The sequence below is a fragment of the Micropterus dolomieu genome, linkage group LG10 (genome assembly GCF_021292245.1).
Source record: "Micropterus dolomieu isolate WLL.071019.BEF.003 ecotype Adirondacks linkage group LG10, ASM2129224v1, whole genome shotgun sequence".
Lineage (NCBI taxonomy): Eukaryota > Metazoa > Chordata > Actinopteri > Centrarchiformes > Centrarchidae > Micropterus > Micropterus dolomieu.
In genome coordinates, this window is record NC_060159.1 from 24,062,651 (window position 1) to 24,076,710 (window position 14,060).

General features: G+C 37.5%; 2 protein-coding genes across 2 annotated transcripts in view; one reads left to right on the top strand and one right to left on the bottom strand.

Moving 5' to 3' along the window:
* Positions 1-7,527, top strand: part of trim54 (tripartite motif containing 54) — a 40,803-nt gene extending 33,276 nt beyond the window's left edge. The window contains exons 7-9 of the mRNA XM_046060365.1: positions 2,817-2,941; positions 3,720-3,806; positions 5,549-7,527. Coding sequence (XP_045916321.1) covers positions 2,817-2,941; positions 3,720-3,796 — 202 coding nt within the window. The 3' untranslated portion in view covers positions 3,797-3,806; positions 5,549-7,527. The remainder of the gene's footprint in view (positions 1-2,816; positions 2,942-3,719; positions 3,807-5,548) is intronic.
* A 2,177-nt stretch (positions 7,528-9,704) lies between these two features.
* Positions 9,705-11,878, bottom strand: uts1 (urotensin 1). The gene is made up of 2 exons (XM_046061012.1): positions 11,817-11,878; positions 9,705-11,362 (listed from the first exon to the last, which is right to left on the bottom strand). Exon 2 carries the CDS (start codon positions 11,357-11,359, stop codon positions 10,922-10,924), a length of 438 nt encoding a protein of 145 aa, XP_045916968.1. The 5' UTR covers positions 11,360-11,362; positions 11,817-11,878; the 3' UTR covers positions 9,705-10,921.
* Between the last annotated feature and the right edge of the window lie 2,182 nt (positions 11,879-14,060).

Sequence of the window (14,060 nt, forward strand, 5' to 3'; positions counted from 1 at the left end):
GCCCAAGCCAAGACATTACCTCCACCATGCTTCACAGATGAGCTTGTATGCTTCAGATCATAAGTTCCTTTCTTTCTTCACACTTTGGCCTTTCCATCACTTTGGTACAGATTAATCTTGGTCTCATCAGTCCATAAGATTGTGTTGCAGAACTTTTGCGGCTCATCTTTGTGCTTCTTTGTAAATTTCAATCTGGCCTTCTGATTCTTGCTGCTGATGAGTGGTTTGCATCTTGTGGTGTGGCCTCTATATTTCTGCTCTCTGAGTCTTCCTCCAACAGTGGATTGTGATACCTTCACCCCTGAACTGTGGAGGTCGTTGCTGATGTCACTTACTGATGTTTTGGGGGTTTTCTTCACAGCTCTCATGATATTTCTGTCATCAACTACTGTTGTTTTCCTTGGCCGACCTGTTGGACGTCTGTTGCTCAGTACACCAGTAGTTTCTTTGTTTTTCAGGACATTCCAAATTGTTGTGCTTGCTATGCCCAAGTTTGTCCAATGGCTCTGGTCGATTTTCCTTCTTTTCTCAGCTTGACAATGGCTTGCTTTTCTCCCACAGACAGCTCTCTGGTCTCCATGTTGGTTTATTCTCTTTAACAGGAAATGCAGTCTTTATAGGTTTGAACCAAGGATGAAAACTTAGACTAGTCATGCAGAACTATTTATGTTTGGACAATCAACCTAAAAGGCAACACCTGGGCAACAAGAAACATCTGTCAGTCACATGCTCCAATAGTTTTGCTCACTTGAAAAATGTGTTGGTCCAAACAAACGGTGGTATGTCCTGAGTTGTTTAACACATCTAGATTACTACATCTAGAAACTTAAGATCAAATAAAAAGGCAGAGATTAAAGTAGTGGAAAGATAGAAAGTAGATGATAAAGAGAGATAAGTAGATCTTCAGTTGATTTAAAAAAAGAGAGCTTGCCTATCTAATGTAACTGGGGGGTATTCCAGTCTTGTAGCACAGTGTCGAAAACAGTTTTCCTGCTCGTTTTATGGGCTACTTAAGGAACAGTTAAAATACCACCTCCATAGGTCCTAAAGGCTCTTGTTGGTTGATATGGGGTTATCTAACATCACTTGTTAAGTGATTCCTGTAAACAGGAATGGGACAGCCCTAAGCCATCACAGAAGTATGTGAGTATGGACATTGAGATTAGTGAAGTCGGCTATCTGTAAGTGGTGTTGAAAATTTTGCTAAAATGTGAGTTTCAGACAGGCACTTCCAAGCGTCTTCATCACTTGCAGTGTTTCTGCATTTTGTTTTGTTTTCTTACTTTGCAGCATTTTTTTCTAAACACTGTGCATGTGTTTTCTTAAGTTGCACCGTGTTGACCTCTCAGGGTCACCGTATGATCTGGCCATCAATTAACTTCATAGACAAAGCTGAAACTCACAATAATCATATTATAATACAATTAAAGCAAGATTTATTTAGAATATTTATGGATTCAATCCTTGACGTTTTGTCACATTCTGCTTATGTGAATGCATCAGTTTATATATATATATATATATATATATATATATATAATTTACAGAGCAAGAGAGGGCCAGAAATTCAAATTTTTCAATTAAAATTGTCTATAAAGGACTGATCAAAATAATTGTACCCAAAGTAGATATTTACTGTAGATAGGTCCAAATGTAATTGTCTATTTAACAAGGTAAAATCGATTTTATATTCCAAACAAGTTTAATTTAGAAATCACTACAAGTGAATTTGATTTAATTTTTTATGTTCGTTCTGCATCCTTATCCACACATACAGTGACAGTCATGCTGATTGGCTTAAGACGGCCATGATTTCTGTTGAAAACAAAAATACCCCAGACCGCATCCTCACCTGGAATAACTAAAAAAAAAAATTATTATTAGTAGTACAATAAACGAGATCCCAAACTTAATTTTTTAAACATGGGCACTAATCATTAGAGCACTGTTTATGTTGAGGAGCGTGTAGTAAACAGCACTGTGTTGCCTTGTGGTAACAGAAATCAGCTCTGTGTCAGACGTTTAGTCATTTCATATACATTATGCAGCAGATGATCAACCTGTTGACAAGAGATTGAAAAACCAAACAAATCTGTTCTGAATGCTGCCGTCACCAACCGGCCACATGGGGATGAGATGGAGATCACTCAGTGTGTGCGTTTGGTTTGCTGATGGATCGAGCCAATATTGGCCTTTTATTTAACATCAGTAACCTTTGAAATGGACGCTTGCCTGATTAAATATTTAATTTATCGGTACTACACAGGTTGCATATTAGAAGCCTTTAACCTAAAATGAGTCTAGTACACAAACCATCAGCGGCTAAAGTCAGTGTCTGAATCTTACAATGTCTGATTTTATTAAAATGTTTCCAACACAACAGAGGAAAAATGTGTTTCACCCAGGCAGATACAAAATAGAGATGAAATAAACCGATCACTAATCTGGGATGTTACAGCCACATGAATATAATGTCTAAATGTTTTCATTTTTATCTAAATGTTTGAAAATGTTAATTGTTTTTATTTGCTTGTTTAAAATTTAGGTTATTAAAACTGCTTTCTGCTTGTTGCAGTTGAACTTAACATCAGGGTTTATGCCAACGTTAGATCTTTAATGACATACAACAGTAATATTGAAACAGGATTTTATTAGGATTGGCTTTTAAACAACAGACAAATTAAAATTTTCAAAACACTGTACAAATCACAGCATTCAATTTAACAACCGTAGAGTCAAACTCATCTGACTGGATGCAAACTTTTGAAATTTAACTTGGTTAAGTCTTATTTTGAAACCTGTGTGTGTTTTGACAGAATGGCAGCGACAGCAAGGGCCTCTGACATTGAGCGTCTGGAGCTCGGTTATGAGAGTATGAGCCACTTCGCCATCGACACCGACGACATCGCCGTCACGCTGATGAACGTTGACTTCTGCCCCGGTATGCATGTGGTACAACTCTAAAGTAAAGTGTAGAGACAAGCAGTAGAGCAGGGAAGGCAGATGAACATCCGTATAAAACAGCTGGAAATACAATCATGGCCTGCTTTTCAGAAATTGTACATCAGCAGAGGAAAAACTTTGGATGTAACGACTGGAAGACACATCTTAAGGACATCTCTATAGGTTTTTGTAGCTTGTGATGGGAACTGATTTAAAAAAAAAGTTTGACTACTTAAAGATGTAGTATGGAACTTTTCATTCAAGTGTCTAAATAAAGAATTTGTTATATAATTTTGTTTAGTTGTGTACTTACATAATCCCAAACCCAGAGAAATCTGTAATGTTATTTAAGTTTAACGGTACGTTTAATTTAGTACCTGTCAGTGGCGTCATACCCCTTAAAACTGGGTACACTTTTTAGATCTTCCAGTAAAAATGTGGAGATAAAATGTCAGCTGTAGTAGCTAACTTTCACTTCTATAAAACATAAGAAATGCCACCCTGAATGAGCGTCTCAGTCAACACCCCACAGCTACACAAAGACCTCCAGGAGGAACAGACACGATTTCCTTTAGTCTCCAAACACACAGGTTAAATAGATCTGTTTACTGTCTAAACAAAAGTGTGTGCGCACTGGTATTGATCTCATGGAGTGGACAAAAAGCAGGAACCCACAAGGTAAACCATTACACTAGACTTTGTTTTTAATTAAGGTTAGGGTAAGTCGCCATGGATTCAATATAAGTCAGTGCTCTGTGTCCTCTGTGTGTCTTTAGGTGTGGGAGATGATGGAGAAGAAGATCCTGAAGAAGGAGGAGAAGAGTCAGATCTTGACTTCTGCTCCAGACATTAATACCAAAGAGGTAGCCATTGATTTCAATGACTTAAGTACAAATTCAGAAAATAATAATTATTGATATTCTCTCCCTGTCAACCTTTTTATTGATGAATTGATCAGGGTTTTGCTTGTCTAAGGCGTTGTGGTGCGTTTGATTTTGGTTTAGAAAGTGACTCCTCACATTAGATAATTAGCTTTCAGTGCTCAGTCATCAGCTGGAGAAGAGGTAAAGATCCTGGCGCCTCATTACAGAAACATTTCCCAACTGCTTGTCCTATCTTAACTTAAGTTTCAAAGATAGGAAAAAAACATATCTTCCTATTACAGAAGAAATTCCTAAACTAATGGCTGTGTCTTATCCTATCTCAGACAGTTAGTTAAGAAATGAGCATCCTTTTAATCATAAAATATTTGTGTTCACATTTCTTCCCCTCTTCATTGTTAGAGCCATACAGACCTAACAGCAGTTCTGAATTTAGGAAAGGGTCTATGCACAAACAAAAGTGTTGCGTTTACAATTTCGTTCGGCGTATATAACAATCATATGTAAATGTTTTACTTTAATTTCACATCAAATAATTGTCTATGGTTGGTAATTATTTGTAAGTTATTTATTTCCTAAGCTGGTCAATGACTATGAATCTTTGAATGAAACTATTAATCTGCTCTTTTAAGGAGTGATAGTTTTTTAAACAAGGGTTTTAAATCATCAATCATATAAGCGACATAAGGAGCCTGAAGACACTGCAACATCCTTGGTTTACCGACACAGGTGACTTCACTTACGTTGGCCAGTAGGACCTCTTCCCAGGACTGCGTGGCCATGTGCAGACTGTGCTGTTAGCTTTACGGCACCTGTTAGGATGAGACAAATAACAACATTATCATTCTTATCAGTACATGGCTTGCTTTTCTCCCATAAACAGCTCTCTGATCTCCATGTTGGTTTATCCTCTTTAACAGGAAATGCAGTCTTTATAGGTTTGAACCAAGGATGAAAACTTAGACTAGTCATGCAGACCTATTTAATGTTTGGACAATCAAGCTAAAAGGCAACACCTGGGCAACAAGAAACAACATGTTCCAATAATTTTGCTCACTTGAAAAATGGGTGGGTTCAAACAGAGGGTGGTATATCCTAAGTTGTTTAACACATCTAGATGTGAATACCACAAAATGAGAGCTGAAATTCTGAACTCTTGTCTCATACTCATCTTTTGATCTTAAAATGTCTTCAGTGAACAAAGGAATTTGGACTGTATATGGCACATTACAGCTTTACTTGTGATGTCTTATAAGCGTGAACTACATTGATACATATTGTCAGTGTTTCAATGAACATCCTGCAGACACAAGTTTGGAAAAATGAACCGACTTTACCGACGGCTCTCAAACTGAAGCAGTGCAAATGTGTCAGAGCCTGTTTATAGATGTTCTTGTTGCTCTGCTGATTAATTATAATATTTGGAAATGTGCACAGTCTGAAGTCAGCAGCAGTTCGTACAGAGGGGACGTGTGAAATCATATCTAACGAGACCACTTACGTAAAGAGTGAAGGATTCCCCTCATCCACTCAGGAAGGAGACAGCATCAATGCATTCATGCTGACTCAGTCAAAGGCGGCAACAACAACAGCATCCTCCTCCGTGCTGTATTTGTGTGGCGTGGGTACATTAGGCAGAGCAGCTGGAGAGTCACTGGTGATTGTTTGGACGTGGGATGATGACACTGATCTCATGATATTTCATCTTTTGTTCTTTACTCAAGGTCCTTACTGTAGTCCTGAGGAAATGTAAAACAGAGACGGACGTAGAGGTTTAGCATAATCCTCCTGAAGAAATCCACACAGTGTCCAAAAGTGAATTTAGCCACAGCGGACATGAAACAACAAAGACAACAGGAAAAACAACAACAACAACAACCCATATGATTTAAATCATACCATATGCACGATCAGTCAGTTTCCTCCTGCAGCAGTCCAGATGCGGGAAGATTGACGTTGCCAGATTTTAGCCTCCCACATTGTTGCTTTTTGTTCACTAAAAAAAGCCAGTGTATTGTGTATAAATAGATCTCTCTATGTATATCTTACAGGAAACCTATACAGTGGATTTAGCAATGTATTCTATGTTGTGGGAGGGAAAGTAAAAAGATTTTGTTCACATGTATTTTTCTTCAGGATATAAAGCCCTTATATAGCTTTCTGTCACAATGTTTTCTAAAGGCTTCAGTAAAGACTACAGTTTTAGGCATTTTGTCAGTTTTAAAATTCTTTTCAGATGTAAATAAAAGAAATAAAAAAAGACAGTGTGGGGATTAAAGTCAGTGAGATGGAAATGGTTTATTTGCGAGTAGAGTCATTTTTAAACAGGACAATTTTGCAACTCAGAACAGGTGTTAAATTTTGTACAATTCCTGGGACACACTGTAGATTTTCCTCTTCATATTTCAAACTAATAAATAAATTAAAGTGCTAAAAAATACGGAAGAATGACAATACCAGTGAACAGGATGTAAAACTGAAATAGTGGGCAGATAAGCTCATTACTGTAGTATTGCAAATGATGAAGACTGCTGGATAGATTTTGGGTTGTTGTGTATGACCAAAACAACCCATATGAACATTTTCTGCCACGTCTGTGGTGAAGGTTTAAACACCTGCCACTACTTGGTTAAAGGATAATTCTGGGGATTTTGTGCATCATCTTATTGTCAACCAATCCTATTAAAAAATAATGCTACAATTAATTTATCCTTCTGTTATCTGTGTATCCACAGCCTGATATTATTTGTGTCAGAGCTCTATTGTTGTCCAAAAACTATTAAAAACACACCAATGAGCAATGCTGCTATAAATACTCACTAGAACACCAAATGTGTATTAATCCATGTACCAAATGTTAGCATGCTAACATGCCAAAATAAGACAGTGTGGTAAACATTACACCTGCTCATATTAGTCAATGTGAGCATGTCAGCATGCTGATATGAGCACTTAGCTCAAAGTCGGTTCTTTGAGCTAAATGATAACATTGGCATGCTATGCTCCAACCATGCTAACTGCTATGCTGTTATAGTCTGTCTAAAAATGACACTATATAGTTGTGACCCCGTTAAAATTAAAAAAAAAGATGTATGTCTTCAGGAGGAATCCGTAGGCTTGGGACTAAGTGGGACAAGTGCTAGGGAAGTCAGAAAGTACTGAGGATATTGAACACATTGTTGTTTTTAGTCTTTCCATAAGATTTGTTGACAATAAGAAAATATAGAATAATGCCAGACTTATCCTTTCAGGTTAAGGATTAAAATAAACCAAGATTGACTGTTAGTAGGAGAACCAACATCAACATAAGCAGGTGTAAACATTTGAATAAGGAGCTAATGTTATATTTATGGAGAGGACAGTCTCATCCATGAGATATCCGTGATGGGGGATGTTAGGGCATTGGCTGTGATGAACAGGTGGAACATTGTATTGGAGGTAATGTGCTGATTTACAAAGAGAAGTTAATCTCTCACCTGGATCTCTGACGCTAGGATCAGTCAGGGCTCTGTCAGCCGGTTCATAGTGAATCATCAGTGACACAGATAATTGATGGTGTTTCTCCTTTGCTAGCCATGGCATTGATTTTTTTCAAAATTTACTTTTAAGCTTAGCTCAAAAATGTATTATTGATCTGTTTACCTGTCATGGGTTGGGCTCTGATAGTTGTTTCTTAGTCAAAAAGGGATTTTGGGGTTTGGCTTTTGAACACTTTCCCATCTAAGGAACACGTATATTTGTAACATTTTAAAAACATTTTCATAAAAATGTCTCAGTCAGATATAGTCAAGATATGTTTTTAATTCCTATGCATGTGATGTTTTTATTCTTCTTTTAATACACATTTAAACTTTTCCCCAATTGTTTTTATTCTTTCTGATTGCATGTCTTCTTCCTGTGAAATAACTTTTTTTCTACTTTGATAATAATCACTATTAACTGCACAGGTGTTTGTTTTATTGTGCACTTTGATCATGTAGTTTGGGGTTTTGTAAATACAAAATATGATTTGTACTCTTCTATATAATGTTACTGAAGCACAGATATATATATATGTGTTTGATAAGTTATGTGGCATACCTGCATGATGCACTTGTAAAGTGTGAAACTTGGTGATGTTAACATTGGCTTTTGATTGTGACTATGGCCACTGAGTTTCATATATAATAAACTAAATAATCATTCAACTTTAATTAAATAAAGCATAAATATATGCTAAAGCTTCTGGGAAGTTTATATTGATTTAATTGAAGTGTATTACATTTAAATGTTATTCTAAAACATTTTAATGCCAATCATGATTGATTTTGAATGCTGTTACTCAAAGTGAGGTACGGCATGGTCCTCTTTGGTGTAATTAAGAATTTATTTTATTTTGGAAAACTGGGGTTAAAACGCAGCCTAGAATTTTCAACATGAATGTAAATCTCTTAATTATGCTATTTATATTCATGTAGAAAAAATATAATTTTACAGGTTTTCAACAGCAGTGTAAAACATATGTTAGTAAAAAAAAAGTGTTACAGTACTTGATTTTGTATCAGGTTAAAGCCTTTAAAGTAAAGCGTTTGTTGCACTGAGAATCTCTCTGCTCTTGTTTCTGTGTTTAAAGAATGCTAACACACAAGTTTGTCATTGCTCTGATCTACATAGAGAAGAGGGTGATAAGACAGAAGAATCACCAACACACCCACAGTTTAGACTGAGTCATAGAAACAAAGGACCCAGAGGCCATTTTGACTTCTGTGTTTGTTTCTTCTCTCTTATCTGTTTCAACAACTTGAACACCGTTAACTGTCACTTCCATCATAGCTGAGCAGTTAATACATTTTTATCAATCTTCTACAGTTCAGCAATCTAAGCAGTTGAGTTCAATTTAATTTCTATTCTGTATCACACACTAACTAACAAGCCACAATAAGTCATTATATGTATAAGAAGCTACATCATCAACATCAACCTGTTCCGCTGGGTAAATTTGTGGGTTCAGTTTAGTTTCAGGTCTAGTGATGCAGAAAACAAGATTGCCAAACGTTGCTTCCATGCATTTGTTCTTAAACTGGCAATAATAAATTATTAATGTAAAGTAAATACAAATAGGTAAATATAAAGTTCATCCTGTTAGTGTCTGCTATATGGATGTCCATGGAGGTCATTAAAAATCAAAAAGGGTTGGGGCGTTCAGGAGGCCAACGGGTTTAAGACACTGACCAATGATATGTCGTCAATGGTTCAAGCAAAATGAATAGCTTGTCTTGATGGTGCTGCAAGAGGAGAGTGTCTAAAATTTAAAACAAGTTTGTTATTTGACGGGCATTAATCTGTTTAGTGAATTTAGAAGAATTCTGACATTTTATTATTTCTTGGGTACATTGGGAATATTTTGCCTGATGGTGGCGCTAGAGAAGAATCACAAGGTCAGAAACATTGGAAATTAAATAAGATTTTGATTTGAGATTTGAGAAATTTTAATCTGATGGTCACCCTAGAAAAAAGGTCAGGGGGTTCACCATCATCATTAGGAGTCATCCTCTGGAGGACATGACATAATATATGCAAATTAACTTTCAATCAAATCTGTAGATGTTGAGATTTTGGTACTATAAAGAGGAGAGAGAGCCCCACCTGGATTCAAACATGCAAGGGTATCAAACATGCAACTTGACCAGTCAAGTGCTGCTCTTTCCCTTTGCTACAGCTTCCAGTATTTTTATTTTCATTATCATCTTTGTGAAGGCTCTTTATCGGCTGACATTTAAACCATATAGCTGTCACGAAAAGATCAATACACAATTATAAATCAGCACAATAACAGAATCAAAAGCAATGATTTCCGCTTCAAACTTTTTTATTACAAAATATAAATGGCCAAAAAGCTTTTTCTTCTTTTGCTAAAACAAAGAATGTGATCAGTGTCAGACATTTATGTTTACGGTAAAATAAAGGGTTTTTTTTTTTTCCTTTCTTTTTTGTAGATTAGCATGCTACAGTTGATACAGTACAGGTGATAGTAGTGTAGTGATAGACAGACAAGAGGATGAAAGGAAGGTTAGAGCTGATATGACAGTTGTGAATTGAAAACAAATCAACATAAACTATGTCTTTCAGCTACACTTTCAAACAAATCCCATTACAACAATTTTAATCAAAGCAACGATAAGACAGTTTTCTTTGAATAAGGTTCATTATGAGCTAATTGTCCCTCAAGTCATTACTTTAACTGGAGGAATGCCACCTTAATTTGGCCACTTATGTATAGTACCAGAAGATGTTTTCTGCAGCACAGAACCTTGGTGCTTCAATTACTCCTTTGCATATGAAACTAGTTTACATGAACTAATCAGCTTACCATGTTTGCAGTCTGACTTAAATCATAAGGTTCATGTTTACTTGAAGGATCAACCTAAAGAGGGGTTATATGAAGATTAACATTAACATTTGTCAATTCAGTTTTATTTATATAATGCCACTTGATAACAGAAGTTCTCTCATTGCACTTTTCATATAGAGCAGGTCTAGATTGTATTCTTTGTAATGTAATAAAGGAAAACCCTTTGTGTGTATGTTCACCTTCTTGTGATCATAAACTGGAGGTCAAAGTTTACTCTTATTTACCACAACAGCACCAATTCAGTTGTGTGGTGTGTTACAAGCTAAACACCCATCATGCACCTTTGATTCGTTTATTTTAGTAAGGTGTAATCTGTCATTTTCACTTCAAGCATTAAAACATTTGATGAAAGAGACAATAAAAACAGCACTGCTCATATCCGGTTAAACTATGTCCAAATGATAAAAGTGTGAAATCCATTGATACTCGACAGAAGTGTCCAGAAGTCCAGGGGGGAGAGGAGTGTGTGCAGGGTGAGGGATGTGAGAAGTCCGTTTCCATATTTTCCAACAAAGTCCTTAAATAACACTTAAGAATTTACATTTTACTCGCTGATGCTGTGACGCGTAAATTGGCACCATCTGTGCGTAAAACGATGTGGAGAAGAAGGCAGGTGCACAAACAACAACTAATGTCAGAGGTCTTGAATACTTAGACAGCGGTTTGGCTGTTTTTAATGAGGCATTTAAAAAAAATAAATAGAGATTTACTTCCCGACCTCGTCGAGGACTTTGCGGTTGAGCTGAGCCTGCTCCTTCTGGCTCTCCATCTTGGCCATCTGGATCATATTCCTCAGCAGGTGGAAGGTCAGGTCGATGGACAGCGGCGGCTCTTCGCTCCGTTTCAACAGCTGCACCGCCGTCCTCACTGCCTCATCCTCGCTCTCGTCCTCTGGTGGGAGCAGGTGCAGAGGGTCCAGGTTCCTCCTTTGGAGAAACCTCAGGATGTTGTCGCCCAGTAGATTTGAAGCGGTGCTGTCCCCGGCGGCCGCCGCTCTGAGGAGCACTTCATCCAGTTGCTGCGTCTGGAGGCGGCCGCTGCCATCCAGCCAGCCGGGGAGGATGCGCGGTCTGCCGGCGGCGGGACGGAGGTGCTGTGTGAGGAGGACCGAGGAGAGAAGCAGGAGCAGAGGGACTGGCTTCATGTCCTGCCAAGAGAGATATTTATTAAGATGACAGACAAACAGTTCAGTTAATCAAACTCACATTAATCACTTTTTTGTTGCACAGTTTTTCTGACGGATTTAAATGTTTGTGCTACATTTAGAGTTTTCCTGCCATGCATGATTGATAATTAATAAAGCCAAGATCCTTTGGAAAGAAGTAATCATTTTATATTTTGGCCTTGGGTAATGATGATCGGATTTGAATAATATCTTTGTTTCAGTCAGGCATCTTAAATTTGAAATCACTTTCCTGCAACAAAAAAAAAATTCCAACATTGTGAACCAAAAAACAAAAATGACAAAAGATATCAGCTTTAAAATAAAAATAAGCCATATCTAAAAAGGTCAAAAGATGTCGATCTTGCTCAAAAATGTCCAATTCAATAAAACTTTAACTTAAAAACAAAAGAGAGTAAAAGAAAGCTGCGGTACTTACTTTATTCTCTCCAGATGCTGCAACTGAACTTTGCGGTCGGCTGGTGAGATCGCAGGTCGGAGCAGAGTCTGAGAAGTCCCTTTGAGCGGCGACTGGAGAGGACGGAGGGGTTTTATACATCCAGCCTGCTCCTTTGACGTCAATGCGAGCACAGAGACCGGTTTGGAAACTATCGAGATGACAATGCACTATAGTCCTGTGGGACAGCTGAGGATGCTGTGATCTACAGAACATAAAGGGTGTATTTTTTACCCCCCTAGGGTTTATTTATGAGGGTGGGATGACAGACCTCCCAGGGGTACAAGAGGAGGATACAGGGGCCCTTGAAGGAGCTCCAGGGGGCCTTGAGGGGAGTCTCTGAGGTTGGGGATTCCTTGAAAAAGTTGAAAAGGATTCTTTAGGTTTGAAGTGATCATAAATAAAATATTACTAGATGTGCCTCCTTGGTGTTGCACATCTTTGGCCAGCTATGGATTGGCCAAACATCTGTATTTTATCCATTTTTTTTTACATTATCAAAGTTTTAGTTTATTTTATGAATGTCAATTAACTGGGTATGTGATTTGTGTTTGCCAACATGCCTGCATCATTGAAGGACTACTAAGGTATTCTGAATTTGAACTGAATCTCCTTTGGCACATGTGATCAAACTGTATCCTGTGGATATTTGAAGATAACTACTCTATCTTACAGTTAACATAAGGGCATGCTTATATTTGAAGGGGACAATTAAGGATTACAGGCAATGCCATAGAGCATTTAAGGCCAATGTGATTTGACAAGAGGTAATCACAATAAATCAGTGTTCATTTTCTTTTCACATCAATATGAGTTTATTTAACACTTTATTTTTGACCACCTGACCCATACTGCAGAGTTAGATCTAATCATTGAAGCAACCCTTTAAACATTTAGCTGACGTTTTTTATCCAAAGCGACTTACAATTGCTATACATGTCAGAGGTCGCACGCCTTTGGAGCAGCTAGATGTTAAAGTGGGGGGATTGAACCCAGGTCTCTCACACCAAAGGCATATCCACTGCCCCATCGCCACCCCGACACTATCCAATTAATTTACCACTGGCGTATTTGCTGTGAACAAAAATCCTTTTAAACCTACCGTGCATGCTGTCCATGGTGCTGAAGTTGCTGCTAGAAAGCCTGCAGCTCTAACAGTAAGGGACATTACACACATAATGAGAAGTTATGTTATTGTTTGTTGATTAGACCAGAGTTTACAACATCCTCGTGGTCTTGGTAAACATACCTATCCACTAATATATGAACTATTTGAGTAACAATTTTATTTGAATGCATTAAACAATTTTCTCAATAACCTTCTTATTATGAACCATGGGATCCGACAAGATTGCTACATTTTCTGCCTTTTTATTTATTTCACATAAGAGTTTTGTGTATTTTTGTTCCTCTCACTAGTTTGAAGTTGGCAGAGCTCAGTTTGGGGAAAAAGGGAATGTCACGTACTTCCCATCAACAGAGTGTTTACATAATTTGGCGACAGTTGTTATATTATATTATTAAATATAGTTGTATTTGTACATCAGCACAAATAACTGGCTATCAGTAACTTTCATAAAGACCACTAGTAGCATTTCAGCTGGTGCTGAAAAAGCCATTTAAACCGTAAGCCTGCAACAACTTCATGCATCATGTACAGGTTAGAGTGCTAACAAGACTATGCACTGTATCTTCATTTAATTACCTTGGTTCACATTTAAAAAGACAGCAAGCTTTGGTGCAGAATCAAAAATGGATTCCAGCTTTCTAGGGAGAGGCTCGTATGCCTCGGAGGAAGAGGCTATTTGGCGGATTTTCAATGGATTCGTCAGACGTTTTCCACTTGCTTTTCCCTGATATAGCCCCAATAGTGTTGTGTGGAAGAAATGTGTGCAGCTAATTTGGTTGACAGCCCAGCTCAGCAGCCTCCATTTCTCCCTCCGAACAAACCCCACCCAGCCAAAGCTAAGTTGGCCACAAAAGTTAGCAAGGTCAAATGTACCATCAACATTGTTGTTTAAGACTTTATAAGCTTATATACCAGATGTGGTCTTTGTTATTACAAATATGCACATTTTGAGTATAAAGATTGCATGTACATAAAAAAAATAATAATATCAAGGAAAAATCAAAACTTAACAGTGATAATCGATGCACCAATGGATTCCTCAGTCTATTTTGTTGTTTAGTGGTGCATTTCCAGCAACTGCTGTACAATAGCTTGAC